The following is a 15,929-nucleotide window of genomic DNA, read 5'->3' as shown; positions in this document are numbered from 1 at the left end:
TTCTAAAGAGTCTTCCTTAAAAATGGTTTAAATAGCATGCAAATTTTACAGCTCTGAAAACGAAGTTGTGATTAGACAAAGATTTGTTGGATTATAAAAGTACAAGTGTTTATTATGGCTGGTACTGAGAATAAACAGTTGCCTGCATATGCCAGCTACTATGGAAATATGTTTTTAAGTTCTAATGTGAGCTGTAAACCAAAGCTACTTCAGTTAAAAAAAAATCAATACTTAAACTGTGGGGAGAAGTAGTTGGTGCCAGAGAAAACATTCCCATTTAATAATGTTTGAACATAGAGCTGTGATGCAGTTTGTAGCAAGGCAGCGAGAAAAACCCACAACTAATCCTTCATTGCAGCTGTCTGAACTTTTGGTTGTCTGCCATACTTTAAACAGCAACTTCTTTTTTCTGGTGACTCAAGACTTGAATGACCCAGTGTGGAGAGTTTAAGCTATACAAAAAATAAAGAAGTTGAGTAAGAAATAGCCAAAGTGAGTTGGGTTGCACACCCCAGCAAACCAACGTTTTGTATCTTAAGTCCTCTTCAGTGCTTTGGAAAAAAAATATCAGAATAAATAGATAGCCATTTATTTATTTATTTTTGGCAAGGAAACATTCCGTGGTTTAGACACCCATCTCTCCTCCCGCCTCTCTTCTCTCTCCTTGCAGTGCTGATGATATATGGAAACTGAATTCTGCGGAGAATTCTGCGCCTTTTTAAGTTTATAAACACTAACTTTTCGGTTGGTAGAAAAAAACCTAAGTTCTCTTTGATTATATTTAACTTTTTCTTCCCTTTCATGTAGCTTTTGGGCAGACCTTTTAAGTAGCATGAAGTAACAAATATGGTCTTTTACTGATGACTTCTGCAAAGTAATGGAACTTCGTTACTTGCAGATGGAAATACCGGAGTCCGAGCGGCAGCATTATGTGACTGCTAACTTTACAGAGAAAAATGGGGCTTTCTGCCTTTATCCCTTTCTTATTAGCACTCATCTAAAAAGGCATTAAACATTTGCGTATCGTCCTGAGCTGGTGACAACCCTGCAGTCTGATATGTCTTACAACTACCAAAACATTTCTTGCTATGACTAATTTTTAAGATGGCCATTCACGGCTATATGCGATGATATTCACAGCTAGTATTGCGATGTACAGCCAGTAATTTGTAGTGTTAAGATAGAAAAAACTGAATCATTTTCACTGGAGAAAAAAAATCAATCTGTGCTGTCTTTATGCCTGCGGCAGCAAATCCTCAACACAGTAACTTTTGAAGTACAATATGCAATAAACCATATCTCATCACCTAGCTGGCAAATGCAGTCACAACCACGGAGTAAAGGAAAGGGTTTCAATAATTTGCGATTCCGATGTTTCTGCATAAAGGGGAGCAAACATCTGTTGGTTTCAAGGGCTCGAACCCCAGAATTCTGCCTGAGAAAGGTAGAAAATGATAGCTGTAATGCCTGCGAGTTGACAGACAGCATGTTGTAACGTGGCTTCCCTACAAGAGGATAATACATGCTGTTCATCATAGGACAACACATCGATCCCCTGATGAGCAGGTATCTTCAGAAAAATCACACCTGGTATTTCCCCCTGTGATTCTTCCCTTCCTAACCCCAACCAACACCCAGCACTTTTAGCTCTAACCACCCGTACAGGGCAATTCACCCCTGTATTTTGGCATTACCATCTTCTCATTCTGAATTTACCATGCCATATTGTTTGGTTTTTTTTCCCATCCCTTCTGTCACTGCTAAGCCAAGTTACACACACAGAAATCTAATGTATCATTCATGGACTGTTCATCCCTCTTTTTGTTCATTTTCCCAAACTCCATGCATCACTGCGGTCAAATAAAAACTGTGACCACAAGCAGATGCTGCTGGACAGGAGTAGATGCTTTTCTGAGTAGAACTGAATGCTTTTCAGCTGATTTTTTAATATCAGAATGTCTTGTACAAGAATGACCCAAGAGACAGACTTTCCTTCAGAAACACGTGGGTAAACTGGATGATTCACACAAGAACACACACAGCCATTTTCCTTCCCTTTTCTGTAACTTGACTTTTATTTAAATACCTCCAAAGCTCTATGTTAATGTGCACTTTTTTCTGGTTCATGAACAACAAGTGATTTCTGTGCCTCAAATCATATCCCTGTGCAGTTTATGGTCATAATTATATTTTGAGTCTCATTTTTACAGTCCAGTTCCTGAGCCAAACACTACTGACTTTTCATTTTGAGTGATGCTTCATAGAACTGCAACACATACTTGTACCATTCAGTTAAACAATATTTTAATGGATGCTCCTGTGTTTATTTTTCAGCACATTTCCACAAGATTACACAAGGTACATTTTAGTCAAATTAAGTCTCCATAAAGTTCCTTAGTGCTAAATCCATTGTTTTTTAAAAACACTGCTGCATAAAAAAATAGTTTACAACAGAAATTCTAGGTTATTTCGTATTCTAGAATGCATTAAAAGCACAGTCATGCATATGTCAGAGAACACAGTATTTACAAATCTGTACAGTGTCTGCTCTTCTTTCTTTACTCTGGCTTTTGCCAGGCCATTAGATTCTTACCACTCTGAGGTTCAATTCTCCAAGATGCCTTCTATCTGTTCTTTTAAAAAAACCTTTGTTTTCCTTACCAGCATTGGGAACGATGGCTGTATTTGTGACAGGCCAAGTGCTGCACTCCATTTCACAAAGTCTACCTTCCATGGAGTTAGGGATGGTTATCAGCGCGACTCAGAACAGATCATGAACCTGAATGAACTCTGCCAAGTCACCTTTCCTTACTCCAGTACTTTGCTGAGTTCAACTTCTTGAGCATCTTGGCTGGGGTTGTGCAGGACAGCCGTGGATGCATCACTTAAGACTTGGAGGTTATTCACACTTGCTAGACTTCACATTCAGAAAGGTAAGGAAGTACTTCATAGTAGACACTATTAGAACTATTCTGAGGGATTCTAGAAAACATATTCCTCTTCTTCCACGGTCATTTTCAAAACCATTTGAAATGGAACATGCTTTTGAAAAGACCTCTGCATTTGTATACTACCATCCAGTTTAAAATGCAAAAACTTGACTCTTATCAACTGGATGTAATTTCTCCCTTCCCTAAGTTCATTTTCCCTTTAAGCAGCATTCCATATGAATACCCATCTCCCATGCCAGCCTTTGTCCCCTCCAGACACCTTTTCAGCTGATGAAAAAGCAGAATGGTGAAAATCAGTCATTGCACAGAGTTCATAGGGCAGAAACATGAGACGTGGCTTCGACTGCCAGTGGTACTGCTGGCTTTGAATTGAAATTCAGTATCTTGGTCAGTCACCACCATGTTCAGAAAAGTGACCGACTTCAGGTTGGTTCCCCTGCAAAGTGCTTCATCACCATCTGCTCTGTAATACAACATTATTCATTGTAACATCTGAAATCAGTGCTCCGAGTCCTCTTCAGCTGATACTAAAGGAAGAACGGCCCATACAGTATTCTCTGAATTCCAGGGAGGCATCATCATTTCTATAAAAAGATTAGTATAAGAATGGCACTTCTTCACTAAGGCTAAAAGAGCACCTTCCATAGAAATACCTTAATGGTTTTTGGCTTGTTAAATTCGTATCATTGAAGAAAAGTACCTTAGTAATCACTGCAATACTATCCATTAAAGTACGGTAGCAAATAGTTTTGCTTTTTAAGACACGTCAGGCAATAATTTGTTATGGTGGTTTATCCTGACCAGCTTGGCCAGGTTCTCAAAAAAGGAACAATCGCCAGATGTGCAGTTACTCCAAAAACATCCTTTTCCCCTCCTCCCTTCTCTGTTCCACTGAGAGTAGTCCAAGAAGGCCCGACCAGCCCTGCCATTAGATTACAATCAGGTAGCATGGAAATTAATCAATTAATTTATTATTAATAGGAGCAAAATGTAAAAGCAGAACAAACTGTAGATGTCCTAGCAAGCACACTGTGTCCTGCTGATGACTCCAAAAGATCTTTTGATAAAAACATACAGATTCTTTAGTTCTGAATGGTCAGATATGCTAAACTGCAATTTCAAACAGATGAAATCTCATCTGTCTTCTGTGTTCTTTTAGCATTTTGTCTTCTTCTGGTTTCTGCACTGCTGGATTTTAGTATCCATGAGTCATGTGATCCTTCTAGCATCAATACCTTCTGCTGATATCTAGCTTTTCTCCCAGAAGACCCTTGGTTAGACTTTCTGCATTTCAATATGTTGGTGGTGGTAGTGGTGGTAGCAGTGATGCCGGGGCTGACACCTTCCATTCAGTTTATAGACAGAATTTTTCTGCTGCCGTTTTTTGAAAAGCCACACAGCCAGCACAGCTGCAGCCAATAACAAGCACAGGAGAATCACAATTACCGCTATGACAGCGCCTTTACTTGACTTGGGGCAATCCTCTCCCTCACAAGGTTCAGAAGTGGGGACTGGCTTTTCTCCAAGGCCCTGGGTGAGATTTTCTTGCTCATCTAACTCTGGGGATGATGTGCCAGTAAGGCTATCTGGAGCTGGTGCAGTGGTTGCTACTTGTGCTGGGTAGGCTGTTGTTCCCCTTTCTTCTTCCTCAGGAGTATGATCGAAGGGGCTGGCCATCGCAGAGGTTTCAGACATGGAAGTTCTTAGGCTGGTTACATCCAACAGCAGTGTTGTACCGGGCTCCTGAGTCACAGTTTCCACAGCTGTAGTTGGGTGGTCCCATGCAGCATCATCATAACCTCTGCTCACACTTAAGTCCTCCAGACCACTCACTGATGTAAGAGGTACTGACGTCTCTTTGACCCTCTCATCATCTATGCTCGTTGTTGCTGCCACAATCTGTGTTAAACCTTCCTCTGGAGCAGGGCTACCATTGCCCAATTTCCTGACTTCAACGTGATTTGGTCGGTCAGTCGTGAGGATAATGTCTTCCTCTGTTCCCATCGATCCATCAACTTTATCCCCCTCCTCTTCATCATCCTCTACCACTTCTTGTGTTACTGGATAGCCATCTAACCATGACTCATCAGTAATAGGAACTGTATCTATCCCTTCCTTTGTATCATTAGCTGTGAGAATGGGCCCAATGGGGAAATCTTCACTGTCATAGAACATTTTGGCACTGGGTTCATCATACACTGTCTTGACTCCGATGTGATTATCACCCTCAGAAAACTGTGCTTTAGTGGAATCGTCTGTCTCTTTCTCTGATTCAGGCTCACTGAAAGCCTCTGATGGAAACCAAAACAAGTTTTTTTGGCTTAGGAGAGAAACGGGGGATTCAGTTGGTGCCCTGCTTCCTTTTTCAGAAGTATCTACGTCCTGAGTAACCCCATTAGTATTTCCAGTTCTTCCTTCCTCTGAATTTTTACTGAAAGAAAGCTGTTCTTGTTCCTGCTCCATTTCCTCTTTGCCATTGGCATGTTCATTCTCAGCAACAGGTATCGATCTGTCATCAGGAAAATTATCTTCATAGTCAATATGTGCCTCAGTTTCATCTAGAAAAGTTAAAAATAAAGAAGCCAACATTTAATTTTCCCAAAAATCTGCTGGACTTATTTGTTACAATAGACAAGAAGAAAGATGCAGCAAGGTATGATTTTCAGACAGTGTTTTTAATTCAGTTTTGTTGCTTATTTGAAAAGGGATGCTCCACCATAAACTTGATGGTCAAGATAATCTTTTAAAGAAAACAGAAGAGGTGTCAGTGCTAACTGCTCACGTCTTATCTTTCCAGATTTAAAAAAAAATACATAAAATCAAAGTAACTTACAGTTTTTGGGACCTTCTTAAAGATAAAAATGCGTAAGTTTCACAGCAACTTCATCCCTTTTGAACCAGAAGGATTATACTCAGTTCCTTGCATTCAATTTTTTAATTTATTTAGTATTTTTCTGAAATGACTTTGGTGCTGTGGTGAGAGGATACCTGGAGCCAAGGGAACTGAGTGGTAGCTTTCATCCCATAGGAGCTCTTCAGAGCTGCCTGGGGAAATAATACCCTCACCGAAGCTGACACTGCATTCTGCTTGTCCTCATCTGAAAAAAAGCAAGCTTGCACCCTCAGCTGCAAGGGTAGAGAAGTCTGGCTCCAATCCTTCAAGCCTAATTGCTCGATATCTAGATAATACCATCTGCTTCTACTATTTTAGTAATGCGAATATTACAAAATAAAATAGAATACGAAGAGCAAGAAGAAAACCAGCAGAGCGCTACAGAGGGGTGGATTCATCACAAAGTTGGAGTCTGATTTAGAAATATTCCCCAGGCCTCGTCAGACCTACCGCTCACAGCAAAATAGCCTTAACTCAGAGCATGAAACCGTGTTTGAATTTGAATGAAATAATGTATTGTAATTTATACTCTTCTAAAGCCTTAGCCCAATGAAAAATTTTCCAAGCTAGACAGGGTGGTTGATTTTCAGCTCGCACAAGTTTTACTCCATAGAAAGCTGATGTAATTGTGAAGATTTATGCTGGCATTAAAAGTCCTAGAAAATAGTGCCTTGGGATATGGAAAATAAAACAAAATGATTCAGGGTGAGAATTTTTCTTTTTAAGAGAGTGTTTAGTCTTTTGTGAAGACAGTGAAGCAATAAACCTGGCATGACATGGGAAACAAGAAATTAATAGGAGAAGCTGTATTACAAATCAGTGCATTCATAAAGCCTTATCTTTTTTGCCTTTTTACACTCAACCAACTTTGAATCACATTTTCGTCTGGGGCCCACCTCAATTTCCGAATGAGTCACATTCTCCTTGGAGACTCCTTCCCAGACTTCTGGCAGAGCCATATTTGGTCTACTCTTAAGAAAGATTAGAAATATTGTCAAACCAGTCTGACCAAAACCACTTAGCGGTGATACAGCTCACACCAGCTTACTTTTTGCCAGAACAGCTTAAGCCAGGTGCCAGAACAGAATGAGTATTAGCAAAAGGTATTTTTCTTGGAATAGCATCTGGGACTACCATAAAGTGAAGTGGTTATGCTGAGGAAAATAAAATGTGTGACACAGCCTGCAGAGAGTTAATACCTATGTAAAATTTACCATGGAGGAGAAGTGGATCGCACACAAAGGTGCCTGAATTCAGCCTGCAACAAAACACAATGGGACCAGCAATAGGTCTCTCTCCCTTCTGGTCCTGGTCTCCTCATCTGCTTGAATAGCCCTATAGATCCTCTCCAAAGCAGGAAAAAACTTCCCATGTGTGAGAAAGACAGCTTAACAGACTGGGATTCCTGCTCTCAGAGTGGAAAGTTCCCTGGTAGGAATCTTGCTTTTTGAATTCACCCCAGCCCTCCTTCCAATACTATTTCAGACCTTAGTGAATGACTGGAGGGTACTTCTGAATACCAAAGCATTTACCTTCATTTTCATGAAGCTCTGTGTGGGCCATTGCAGCGTAACATTTATAACCAGTCTTACTTTGCTCCCTTGTCTCGCTCCCAAGAATTTTTCCTACCTGGCGCTCTCTTTGCATGGAAACAGAGCCCCACACCATTTTATCCTCTTAGCATTCAGACCCCTGCTAGAACCTGGTGTCTACTATGCTTGTTTTGCTAAAATCCGGAGTTCCTCAGGACAGCCTATAGCTGCCTACTGGATATACATGAACTGTAACATCACTACGTGATAACTCACCATTTACCAAGTCTACTGCTCACCACACCGATCTGCCTTGACCTGTATGTTATCTTTACATCTGACCATTTTCACCTCTCATTTATTTTTCAGACTAGAGTAATCCAGCAGAGGACAAAGTTGATTTTTACGTTACGGTATTCTAGTGCATGCACATACATCCGTGAACAAAGATTATATTCACTTGTTTGTTTCTTCCAAAACTATTCTTTGGTCAGCAAAATGCATGTGAAGCTAGCATGCATCTTACTGACCAGTGTGGACCATTGGTCAATGATTAACGACTGTAGTAATCCAGAGCTATGTATACAAAGCTCCAGCCCTCCACTGTCTCTCTCTCCTGTGAGATACTTTCAGTTCTCCAGAAGAAAGTCCTGTGGAGACACATCAGGAAAGAGCTTGTGTGCCTAGAGAAACACGAGTTCTGCATCTATCAGAACATATTATGAGTTTGTTGAACCATCAATCACGCTCCCAAACCTGCTGTCTTTTGGCCTCATCCTGTATGTATAGAAATGAATCGGTGCTTTCTTAATGCTCAGCTGAGGAAAGAAAAAGCCCATTGTAGTCTAAAGAGAGCCTGAGATTGGAGTTCATTATGCACTGCTTGTCACTGCATAAGGGAGTCTTGTTCTTTTTGACAATCAGATTGTGGCCCAAGCTGCAAAGCTGCTATAATGTATTTTCATATGCAGTCTCCTCTATTTGTACAGTTTACAGCAAAGACTATCAACATAACTAATGTTAGCTTACGGGATGTCAGAATGAAAGCAACTATTGAGCTCCCTAACCATCAAAGGAAATACAGACCCCTTGCTCTGAAGCTTTGATTTATGTGATCCTGAATCGACTTACACAGTAATAATAGTCTATTCTTTATCCTGGGTCTCAGACCTTCAAGTAGGGCTTGGACTTCGCATTTTGTGAGCTTGTGTTACCATGACAATCTTTTAAGTCAGCCGTGAGCGCGATTTTCCAGATTGCACAACTTTTACACTTTTCGTTGCTCACCTCCTCAGCACTTCCTAGGGCTTTCTAGTTCTCTGAATTTCAGCCTCAGAACTGAAGAGCACCAACTACAGTAGATTCAGCTCCACCTCTTAACCAAATAGTTGTAACCTTTATTTACATGCATTTTAAAGACAGCTAGCAACTGATTTAAAAGTGTTTGCACCTTCCTGGCCAGGCAGATTTGGTTTTAAGAGGAGCCAACACTGAAATTAATTAGCTGGAGACAAATCTGTCTATATATGGTTACTGTTAGATCCTGCCCCTACCATCATCCTCTGGCAGACTGAAGGATCAGTGAGTTTTGCTTCACTGTCTGAGGGATTACTGAGGCTGAAATGAACATTTTCCAGTAACAGATGCTGAAATGGCATACTCCCAGAGATGTGAAGCTCAATTAAAAGGTAAAATCCTTTTAATTTAGCCTCATCCTTTCTGGTAAGCATCCAGTCTCAAAAAGCTTTCATCTACTTCAACTTCAATCCTAATGTGAAAACAGTGACCAAACACTGAGACAGGCAAAAACAAAGAGTCTCATTTTCCACACTCTAGGATCAGTTTAATTTTTCTTCTAGATAGCATATTGGCATCCGAGCTCTATTTTGAGTGTTGCTATTTTGGACAACCATGAAGCGCCCTGCATATTTCAAGGAAGTATTTTTGGAGCACAGGAAATTGAAACTTGATTCTATGTAGACCATCACCATAAACATTTCTACTTATAAATACATCTTTATTCTAGGAATCTCAGAGTAGTTGCAGCAAATATTAACACGCTGGCATCTGTCTTTAGGAGTGAGAAAGGAAAGAGCTTTTACATGCATTTGCCTAAGATCTTTCAGGTTTGTGAGCTATGGCATCCTGAAGAATTACCCATTTGACTTGGATCAGGCTCAGGTGCATGAATACTCTTCTGTCAAATTAGCCAGAGCACACTAGATGCTGAATTGATGCTGCCTTTTTCACTTGCAGCAGCTATAAGAGGGAGGATGATTTTCAGTCTGGCAGAAAACCTGCTAGCATAAATACACAACTCACCATATTTTTTAAAACTAACTTAGTTTGGCAGAATTGTTTCTTGTCAGATCGATACTTTGCATTAATCTAACACAAGTGCTAAGTGACAGACCTGAAAAGAGAACCAAAGTTTGCCATAGCAATCCTTTTGACAGGCCTTGGGTGTATTTCTTTGCTTATTTTGCTCGCCTGTCACAGCTGTCCCTTCCCACTTAAAAATAAATAAAGCATTCAGAAAAAAGATGAAAAGCTACCATATGTGTTTTCACCCTTCCCACTGAAAAAAAGAGAATTAAATGATGGCAGCGAGTCATGCTCATGCACCACATTAATGTGAATCAATACCTCTCTTGAAAATTCAGAAAGCATTTGAAGTAATGAGAGCAGGCAAAAAAGTCTGGGGGCTGCAGATGAAGCGTCAGCAGTGTTCAAAGTCACCTGAACCCTTGCTGTGCTGAAATCAGGAGCGTGTCCTCCGTGTGGAAAAACTAGACAAGCATTGAGAGTGCAAGGAGAGCACCAACGGAGTGATACTGCAGAGGCTTCTCAGATACGCAGAAGATAGGACCTCTGTTGTTTCAAGCTTTTAAGTAGGAAAAAAACAAAGCTGTCAAGGGAAAAGGATAAATGAATTGGGTCCTTCCTATCCAATTTGAGGGCAGAGATCACAGAATTGCAAGGGTTGGATGGGACCTCCAGAGATGAGCATGATCTCCCAGTCTTCCAATCTGCTTTCACTTTTAGGAAGCAAATTTTGAAGGGTGTTTATCCAACCTTATGCAACACAGCCCAGACTCTCCTCAAAACATCAGTATTAACACTGTTGACATTGAACAAATGCTTCACTTCTGAGAAGGGGGGAAAGGATGCAATTTAGCAACTGGCAGCAGTGTGCTCCCACATCCCAGAATGCCAACTGTATCCTGGGCTGCATCAGAAAAAAGTGACCAGGAGGGACAGCATTGTCCCCTCTGCTCTGCCCTTGTGAGGCCCCACCTGGAGTACTGTGCCCAGGTTTGGGCATCCAGCACAGGAATGGCATGAAGCTGCTGGAGCGGGTTCAGAGGAGGATCAGGAAGATGATCAGAGGGCTGGAGCATCTCTCATACAAAGACAGGCTGAGGAAACTGGGCTTGTAACTTTCCAATATTTAAAGGAAGACTAGAAAAGGAAGGAAATAAACTTTTTACACAGGTAGATAGCTATAGGACAAGGGGGAATGGTTTTAAACTAAAGGAAGGGGAAAATTTTCAGTAGGAGGTACAGCTGCTCAGAGAAGCTGTGGTGCCCCATCTCTAAAGGTGCTCAAGGCTTGGTTGGATGGGGTCCTAGGCAGCCTGAGGTGGACGGTCGCAGCCCCGTCCATGGCACAAGGGTTGGAACTACATCATCTTTGAGGTCCTTTCCAAACCATTCTGTAACTCTGTGAACAGTCAGCTTGGTTTCAGTGCCTGCAGGGCAGCCAGATCATGGCACATAGTGTCTGCTTTCAGACTTCACCACAATGCTAATCTTCAGGTTATATTTTTGTGAAACAAATATGTTTTCTCCACAGAAATTAAAAAAAAAAAATAAACTGCAAAAACACATTTCTCTGTCCTCTGCTTAAGGTTGCTTTGTTGGGTTCAATACCCCTGTGTTTGCAGCTAGAACACAGCATCTTTTCATGATGAGAAATTACAGGAAACACCACTATGCAGAACCACTTTAATTTAAAAAAATATCCTGATTAAAACTTGTACCCTCATATGTGAATGTACATTGAAGCCATTTGTGATACATTCTACCCTCAATTTTGATCATACCTTATCCTATGCAGAGTCCACTTACTGTAACTTCTAAATGAAACCCATAGCCAAACTTGCCAAAATATTTTGGAATAAGTGGGCATTAATGCATAATACATTTTTTTTCCCCTGTTAGTTGATGGATTTGATAACTGAACAGTTATATATCTCCATTGTGAGCTAGGATAGACCATTTCTATTCCAACTGCTTGAAAACAGAGAGGAGAGATGATCATAAAGGTGCTTCTATGAGCAGCTTTACACACTATTTAGCTTTTTGCATAATCAATGAATATTCAGATGCTATGATTATGAAAAAAAAAAAACAAAAAAACAACCAAGAGAGTTTCACAAAGCAAGCTATTATACCAAAAAGAGAATAGATAGAGTGCTTACCTGTATCCTAGGCTCACTGTACAACTCCAAAGAAGGGACCTCCAGAAAGAGATCCTTCCCTACTGGCAGTCAGCTCTTAAATGGGTCTAGGAGAGGTGCAGCCAGGCTTCACCCCTTCCTGCAGCACAGCTGAATTGCCTTCACCTGTGCTCCTATGGCTGACGCAGTGCTCGCCTCAGGTGGTCAATCAGAGGCTCAGGCTGTGATCCAGCAGTTCCCATATAGCTGCTGGTAAGGTGATAGGTTCTTAGATCTGAATCTGCTCTGGTTGTACAACTGGGAACAAAGAGCTGGCCCAATGCTTTTACACTAACGGAGGAAAAATAAAATAAGTGCTGTTTAGACAGGTATTCATCTTGGAAAGCTGTGCATAATGATGTGGGAGTCACCAGCAAGAGCGTTATTACACAGCCATAACACCTCTAAATCTCAAGGCACTTTATGAAGCCCGATAATTATCATCAGTGTTTCACAAATGTGCTGGATGAAGCAGCAGAGAATAGCATGGTGACTTTCCCATCGTCCCATTATCACAAAATCTAAGAGTAGGACTGACTTCTTTTAATACGCTGATGGCCATTTTGCCCCTGTGATTGCATCTGCGCTAAGCATCAGGGCCACCTCCCTCTTCCAGCTGTTCACCCAGAGAATGCTCAGCATCAGGGAACTGTATCATCTTACCAACCTCTAAGCACAGCACTTAGATGTTCATTAAGTTCCTCTGCGATCATCTTTCCTCTGTTGTGAGCCGGTGAGAACAGAAACAGTGCCGTCTGCCAGCAGGGACATAAATTCTCCCTTAAGTCCAGTTATTAGCCTTCATGATAGAGGAGTTATTTGCTTGCCTCCAAGCACTCAGAAATTGCTGTGTCTGCTGTCTCCTGGAGTACTTACATAATAATTATTCTCCTCTCTGCTATGACCCCAAAAATATCTGTCAACTGTAAATCAGGCCTCTTTTAATTAAATTCCAATTTTTTTTGTTCTTTTTGACTGAATTCTTACTTTTTTATTTTTAATAATGAACTCTAGCATCAATAAAACACACTTCAGTCTTCTTGTGAAGCTTCCTTTCTTCAAGAATTGTGACTGGGAGGGTTGAATACGTAATTAATAATGATCCTCTGAACACATATTTTCTACCCCAGATCCTCAAAGTGTTTTAAAAACATTAATCAAAGGCATCCCCTCAGCATGAAATCTACATTTAAATCATTTTAAAAATCATAATCCTCAATGTAACATCTGCTCCCAAGTTCCAGTGTCGATGTTTGTGATTTTACAGCCACACTTTCCTATTTCTTTTAAAAATATTTTTCTCTCCCCTGCGGCTGTGTGAAAGGCTGAGGCAAAACAGGGGAAATAGACTATTTATCCAGGGAAAACAGTGAAACACACACAACTTAAATGGCCTGATTCTTTCCCATCCTTACTCTGGTGTAGAACAGTTTTATTTCTACATCTGACAAAACCATCATTTTCATAGTGAAGGAAAAAGAAATGTTTGTTGCAGATTGTGAGAAATTCAGATCCACTGGGTTATCAGATGTAGATTCCCTTCTTCCCTTCTCTACCTGCATGCTCCCCAGCATCCCCTGCAGTATTTCACTTCATCATACAAACTGCTGTTAGCAGTAACAGTTCTGGAAGCTGAAGTAGTCCAGAAAGATGTCAGAAATGTTTTTGGTACCTCTGCACTAGTTGGATGGGTCTGAATATCTGGTTCCTTGCTGCACAGACACAACTCACTGCCACTCAGAGAGAACTTTCCTCCTGACTGTTTCCACCTGGTTGTGTATATTCGTGAGTAAGAACAATTCCTTGCAAGAACACGGGCATTAAGGAACACGTCAGCACTGAAATGGGTGTGCTGGCTCCAGCCTATTAGATCACTTCATTCCAATATCCAAGGAAACTGTCCACTCCGCCTGCTCAGTTGTAGAACAGCTGCCCATTCTTTCATTAAAAAGGGATCTCTATGATGTCCACAAATGTAATCTTTAAGATGTGATGATATCCTCTACAAAAATAAGAATAAAAATATCTATAAGGTTATCAGACTAGCGTTCTAAAACACTGGAGCAATTCTGAACTTTATGCGTGGAATGGAATAATACAAGAAAGAGAATGAGAAAGTAAAATCCTGATTGCATCCAGATGTGAATTCACAGTAGTATTTCTTTTATCATTTCACAAAGGGAAACTTCAAAGTTTGTTGCAGAACCTAAGTAATGTACAAGAACTGCTCCAAAATTAATGCCTCCTACTTCGCTGTGTTGGTCCGTTACATCAGAGGCAGTTGCTGGCGGGATAGCAGGAGAGGTAGAACCTTCCCACCAATGTCCCGTTACGTTTTGTTGCCATTCATCACATGGTAGCAGAAGGGAAGTCTAACAAAATGGCATCTGATATGGCAGTGCATCTGAAGAAAAGGTGTGCCATTGAATTTTTCCATGTGGAAAAAAATGGTGCCCAGTGACATTCATTGACACTTGCTGAACATTTACAGAGACCAAACAGTGGATGTGAGACAGTGAAGCAGTGGGTGATGTGTTTCAGGGGTGGCAAGAAGGACAAGACGTATTCTGGATGGCCGTGCACAGCAGTCACACCTCCAAGTGAGGAGCACCTTGGTCACCTCATCCAATAAACCAGCAGATTATGAACAGGAAACTGTTTACAGAGCTGAATACCAGTTTCAATCTTTTGGAAACTACAGTTACAACGTTGCAATATCACAAAGTTTACCAGTTCACAAATGCTCACCCAGGAGCAGAAAGCACACTGTATGCAAGTTTGTTGAGACCTACTGAACCAAAATGAGGCTGAAAATGACAGTTCTCTGTTTCACATCATAGTGGTGATGAGATATGGTGTCACTACACAACCCAGAGTCAAAATGGTAGTACATGGAATTCCAAGCGAATTCCCCATCAAAGAAAAAGTTCAAGACAGCCCTTGAATAAAGTGATGTGCAACTGTCTTTTGGAACAGGGAAGGGGTGATCCCTCTGGATTTCCTGGAACCCAGACAAACCATCCGCTCTGACCACTGCATCATGATCAAGCTGAAGGCTTGACCTTTCAGAACTGAGCCAAAGAAGAAGACAACCTTCCTCTTGCAACACAATACTGCCAGGTCCCACGTGAGTTTGAAGACGATGAAGCACACTGCCAATCCTGGCTGGACTGTCCTACCATGCCCACTGCATAGTCTGGATTTGGTGCCTTCTGACTTCCATCTATTTGGGCCGACGAATGATGGACTTCATGGATAACGTTCTCCTAAAACATCATCACCACCATCACAGCAGCTGTGAAATAGTGGGTCACCTCCACTGGTGCAGATTTTTGAGAGTGTGGCATGCAAGCTCTTGTTCATTGCTGATGAAAATGCATACCTCATGGTGGTGACTACATTGAAAAATAGTGTAGCTGAGAATTTGTTCTATCAAATGGTGCTATTGTGTTCTTTGTATCTGTTGTAGTTTCCGTGGATTAAATAGGAGACATTACTTTCAGAGTGACCTATGTATAGAGAAATGTTTTTGAACATTTCTGAACGTCCAGTATTGTAATTTCCTAGAGCCTTTTTCAGTTGTGGTTTTCTTTTCTGATTTGATTTTATGAAAGTCCTATTCCTTGAGTCAAGCTATTTGATAATCTGTTTTCACTGCTTTTAAGGGAGTAAATATCTGGGTAGCCACTGATCTGCTTTCAGAGAAATATCCTGAAAGCATGGTTTATCATAAAAATTGTGTACTTTTTAATAAGGCAAATTAAAATTAAAACTTTTTTTAACCTTTTCATCTTGCTGCCCAAGTCTAACTCAAATTGTATTTCTGTGGGTTACTGCCACTCTGTCACAGTGTTCTTCTGTGTCATGGCCATTTCTCTTAATACATCTTTAATTTTCCTAACAGCAAAATGAAATGCTATTTATGATATATGCAAGTCTGAAAGTTCAAGAGCGCTACAACAACCACTAGGGAAGGACTAGTTAAAGATTGGCTTCCCATCAGCCAGCGGACAAAGAGTGGAATTTAAAAGAGAGACAACCACCATACTGT

The 15,929-nt window shown here is 40.8% G+C and overlaps 1 protein-coding gene across 1 annotated transcript in view; it reads right to left on the bottom strand.

Moving 5' to 3' along the window:
- Positions 1-4,226: 4,226 nt before the first annotated feature.
- Positions 4,227-15,929, bottom strand: part of SUSD5 (sushi domain containing 5) — a 42,228-nt gene continuing 30,525 nt past the window's right edge. Inside the window, exon 5 of the mRNA XM_042817373.1 lies at positions 4,227-5,509. Within this exon, the coding sequence (XP_042673307.1) occupies positions 4,227-5,509 (1,283 nt within the window). The remainder of the gene's footprint in view (positions 5,510-15,929) is intronic.

The sequence above is a fragment of the Centrocercus urophasianus genome, unplaced genomic scaffold (genome assembly GCF_019232065.1).
Source record: "Centrocercus urophasianus isolate 14NV4802_14NV808 unplaced genomic scaffold, USGS_Curo_1.0 seq_16, whole genome shotgun sequence".
In the NCBI taxonomy this organism is placed as follows: domain Eukaryota; kingdom Metazoa; phylum Chordata; class Aves; order Galliformes; family Phasianidae; genus Centrocercus; species Centrocercus urophasianus.
Note: the sequence above shows the minus strand (reverse complement) of the source record. Positions and strands in the feature narration are given on the sequence as shown.